Source organism: Alligator sinensis, unplaced genomic scaffold, assembly GCF_000455745.1.
Source record: "Alligator sinensis unplaced genomic scaffold, ASM45574v1 scaffold2026_1, whole genome shotgun sequence".
In the NCBI taxonomy this organism is placed as follows: Eukaryota; Metazoa; Chordata; order Crocodylia; family Alligatoridae; genus Alligator; species Alligator sinensis.
In genome coordinates, this window is record NW_005843660.1 from 14,423 (window position 1) to 19,499 (window position 5,077).

Sequence of the window (5,077 nt, forward strand, 5' to 3'; positions counted from 1 at the left end):
ACTGGTTTCCTTGAGGAGGCAGAGCTGGTCTGCATTTCCACCATGGCCTTGGCCCCGCTCCTCCTCGTATTCCTTGAATGCTGCTCAGGTGCTGAAATGGGGGTTTTGTCCCCTGGCTGCCGGCAGATCTCGATACAAGGGGTTATTTCATGCCTGTGTGTTCTCTCTTGTTCCAGGTTCTCTTGCTGAGAGCATGACAACTCAGCCGCCTTCGGTGTCCGTCTCTCCCGGACAAACTGCTACACTCACCTGCACAGCAAATACCATTAGTGGTTTCGGAGCAAGTTGGTACCAACAGAAACCTGGGAGTGCCCCCCTGATCATTATGGGCAACGACAATAAGAGACCCTCCGGTATCTCGGACCGGTTCTCTGGTTCCAAGTCCGAGAACACGGCCACATTGACCATCACTGGAGTCCAAGCCCAGGACGAGGCTGATTATTACTGCTTTGCTCTTGTTGGTGGCACTACTACTCCACACAATGACACAGTGCAATGGGGAAGTGCAACACAAACCTCCTGTTACAAAGGGAGCGAGTCGCACTGTTCCTTTACTGATCGTTCCTGTCAGAAAGAAAGGGGAAATGAGAATGATTCCTATCAACACTGAATCCCTTCCAGCCACCGGAGCATTTGCCTTCTCATTTGCTTCCTTGAAGGTCTGGGTACACAGGATGATTGTCCTAGAAGCTTTTCTGGGAGAGAGGGGCTGGGAGAAGTGTGATAGTTGAAAGAAGGAGGATTTACCTTCCAGCCTTCAAAACAATTGTGAGAGAAAGAAATGTGATCCACTGTGGCCTGGTTCCATGTCGCTACGGTCACTACTGCTTGTTCAGATGTTGACTGTCTCCTAGGATGACCACCTTATGAAAATTCAATAGCGGGACACATGCCTGCCCCTTGCTCCCCCTGCCCCCTGCTCCTTGCTCCCCCTGCGGTGGGCGGCATGGCCAGCGCTGAGTGCAGAGGAGCCAGTGGGGGTGGGGGAACATGCAGGCTGCCCCTCCAGGGCTCAGGGGTCCCCGTTCTATTGTCCTCCCCTGGAGGCCACTGTGGCCCAGCAGGTATGACCTGGCACAGGTTGCCCAGTGCTGCTGCTACCGCTGGACCACCATGGCGAGACCCCCCCTGTCCACCCCGCAGCAACAGGTGGTGCAACTCCACACTGCTAGGCAAACTGGAGGCACCTCACCATGGTGGCTCAGCTAGTGTAAGGCCCTGGCTGTGGTGGCAGCTGTGGCGGTGGCACCAAGCTTCCCCCTCCCACACCACATCCTGCCTACAGGGCCGTGGAGACCTCAGGGGAGGGCAGAAGGGTGGGGAGCCCATACCAGGCAGCCCATCTCTGCTCCCCCATGCACAAACCTGAGGGGTACATGCCTCCCCATGCCCCGCTCCCTGGCAGTGCTTGCACTAGCACCATTCCCAGACTAGCCACCCGTGGCCAGCCCCGCAGCCATTCATTCCCATGCTAAATCAGCCAAATCAAGTCCAAATCTGTAAGTCAGTCCAGAACCCATAGTGGCCCAACAGCCCCCACCAGGGGCTTCAGATATTTCCAAAGTCTTTTGGGAGGCATCCTACATGCAGGCCCGAGCCTGGAGACTGGGGGTTCAGATGCACCCACATTTTACCTGGCCTCAGCCATATGGCCGCAGAAGCAAGCTAGGGAGGAGCCTCCCATTTCCCTAAAGTGGGCTTTAAGCCCCAACACCTCGGCGGGTGCTAAACCACGCCAGAACAGTTATCCTGGGGGAGTGCTTAAGGAGAACTGCCTTCATGGACCCAGATACATGGTGTTTCCCCTGCCAGGAGCAGCCTCCCTGCAGCCTGCTGGAGCACCCCGTGTGCTCACACTTGCTGGGGGTCTCTGCATGTATCAGGCCGGGGAGCTGGACCTCAGAGGTGAAAGCTCCCACGCGGACAGTACCTGCATGGAAATACTAATGGGATCTGCCATCTGAAACCTGAGCCCGTTGCAGCCTGAGGAAGGGCTCAGCCTCCTCTGGCAAGTAGAGGAGGTAAAAAACTCTCAAGGAAAATGGAAAGCAATGACTAGGTAAACAGGTAGAAGGATGTGCAAAATCAAACCAAAGCAGGTTCTTTCCAGTGAAGCCCTTATTTGAGTCCAGAGCAAATTTCAGAAGGATTTGGAGCACTAATAAATTCTCCTGCCTTTTTATTATATCTTAAAGATTACACACCTATTCACTGGTGGCTTTTCCTAACACACACAAAGGGGGAGATCCATTCTTCACCTCTGTGTGCAAAACTGTCCATGTGGCAGGGGCCGTCGAAGGAATGATCTGTACTGAAGATCACGAATGTAGGTACTTCAATTTGGAGCTGATGTCATTGTGTGCTCTGTCCATTTTGAAGGCAAGAATTTCCCAGTCGTTCTCAATGAACCGGTCCTGAGGTTTCTTTGTGGAGAAGCCTTGAGGATTTTGGCACGCCGCACAGACGGCTTTCTTGAAGCTGTCACTTTTCTTTGAGTGATCAGTGTGTCAAGAGCATCAGGCCAGTTGGCATGATTCTCTCGGAGGCACTGCTGGAGATGATGTCTTTGAGCGGGGGTTTTCAAGCACTTGAGATTGAACCTCTTCTTTGGTTGCTTTTTTTGTTGACATCATTTTGTGGCCACACAGATGGACATGATGGATCATCATCTACCGAAGGAAGATCTATTCAGCAGCCTTTGGGGCTGGTCTTCGCCTCACATACTTCTCGTGTCCCGCCTGAGAGTCTTCTTCTTGTGTCCCGCCTGAGAGAGCTGACGACAGGGATTCAGCAGAACCTGCAGGTTGTTCGAATCTGAGCGGGCCGCGACGGGAGCGCATCCGCTGCGGCCGTTATGGCAGCTGGAGTCCTGCACTGCTCTGGGCCCAGCTGTGCTGAGGTGGACTCTGCAATGCACCATGATATAGTCACTTAGGTGCCAGGCATGAACTATGATATAGTCCATTAGGAGCCAGGGTTTTGACCAGGGGTGCCTGCACAATGGCTTCCACTTGTTGCTTCATGATTTATTCAGATGGATACAGCAACTGAATAGCAAGACAAGCTCTAAATGACCTCTGAGCAATGGCACTAAGGGAGAAGACTAGAGTGACAGTTTTAGGTATGATATCCATGGGAAGTCACCTGGTGCAGGCCTCTGATACAATTATTAAAAAGATAAATAGGATATTCCTCCATGATACGTGCTGCAGATTGGATCTCACTGCACTCGTACTTGGGGTCTTTAATAAAATGCCATTTACAAAGCAGCTAGTTGTCCACCGTGTTCAACATAGTCCAGCTCTGCCTTAGTCAAAGCCAAGAGGTTTAGAAGTGGGGTCCATGATAAGAAATGTATTAATGTGGTCAATTGTCTTGCATCACTGGGTCCATTTTCCTTCATCTCAAAGCTTTCATGATTCAGTTCTTTCCCACACTCCAAAATGGCCTTCTTTGACATAAGCCTTGGCCTATGGGGGTCATCAAGTTCCTCAAAAATTGGTAGTGAATTGAATATAGGCAGCTTTTTGTAGACTCTTTATTTAGCCTCTTGATGTCGAAGATGAGGAGGAGGGATACGAGACAGAAGAGACAGGCAAGGAACATGAGTGTATCTGCAAGTGCCTCTCATAAGTTTCAAAGTTTCATTCAGTTGCTTTGTGATGATTAGATCATATTGTGCACGTTTGTTCAGGAAAAGAAATGCATGCAGCCCTGGGCACAAGTGCTGTCCTTCAATCCAGGTGGGCACTTTCATGCTGTGCACCAGGGTGTGGACAGTCCAGGTTGCAAACCTCAGTACTTGACTTGGATGCATCCTAGGCAGGGGACATGACAAGGGCTGTTTAAGGAGCCTTTTCTAGTGCCCTCCACACACAGGATGAGCAGAGTTAATCTGCAATAGGCCGGCTCAGTCATCACTGCAGCTGCCTACTCACACACCTGTCCCAGTTCCAAGTGCAAAATAACCACCGTACAGTCATTGTCTCTGTACGCGCAGGTCCGTGACTAGGGGCAGGTCTGTCACTAGGGGCTTATGGTAATTGCAAGCATTTGCCCCCATCACCATACACCCATCACTGTGGGACTTGCTATTGAAGCAAGAGGCTTGTGCACATCTTCTTTTAAGATGGGGATGAAATGGAGCATCAACAACCAGACATACTTCACAGGAAGGAAACCTGAATCCCATGTCAAGGAAAATTGAGAGCACTGAAGATTTCTGTTCTGCGACAGCCTACATATGCCTCTGCCACCATCGTGAAATATTCTTGCTTCATCTGCATGCTCCACCATCAATGACTTTTATATTTATTTTTGGATCCCTCTTAGCCTGTCAAGCTTGCTCTCCAGTTTGCCAACACGGGTGACCCTAGCAGAAGTACAGAACCGCAGACAGCATCGCCCTCGATGTCAATGATAACAAACAAGCCTCTCTCCATCGTATCACAGTTGCGATCCTGGTGAGGATGCCTTGGGAGGACAGACCTCTGCCTACGAGCAAGAAAAATAAGGAAAACAAAAAGCCTGCCTGAGTGAAATCCCCTGTGATTTCCACATCAGGACAATGAAGACCCTTCTGCAAGGCACTTGGGTGGGCTAGTTTGCAGCTTGCTTCATGTAGCCATTTTTAGTAGCCAACGTATTGCAGACATGCACACAGACACTTTGCCCATCACTCTAAGCTTTGGGAATGGATCTTGTGGTGTTGGTGCTTGCAGGAGGAGAGGCCAGACCTGGAGCGAGATACTGAGCACAAGAGAAAAAGAGAAAAACACAAGCTCCTCTCCCACTCCAGCCACAGCCTTTCCCATGTAAGTTTTGCTCACAGCTTAAATGGTGTCCCAGTCTCCCTCCCCAGCCAATTTGAGGGATGAATGTCTGCCTTTTAGGGCTGTGCGCAGCTTCAGGTGTTGATTTGATTCGAAGGAGATTCAGCCCAATTTGGTGGCTGAATCAAATCAGGGGACCAATTTAAAGGTCCGAATCGATTCAAAGCTCTCCAAATCTTCAGAAAAGATTCGGAGAGCTTTGATGATTCGGGCAGTCCCCGGTGGCTGCAGCAGGGAGCTGCAGC

General features: G+C 50.8%; 1 gene segment (V, D, J or C); it reads left to right on the forward strand.

Annotated features, from left to right (window-relative positions):
- Positions 1 to 17: 17 nt before the first annotated feature.
- Positions 18 to 2,818, forward strand: LOC102380967. The segment is given in 3 exon segments: positions 18 to 88; positions 177 to 461; positions 2,649 to 2,818. Coding segments are annotated over 3 exon segments (501 nt in total).
- Positions 2,819 to 5,077: the final 2,259 nt, after the last annotated feature.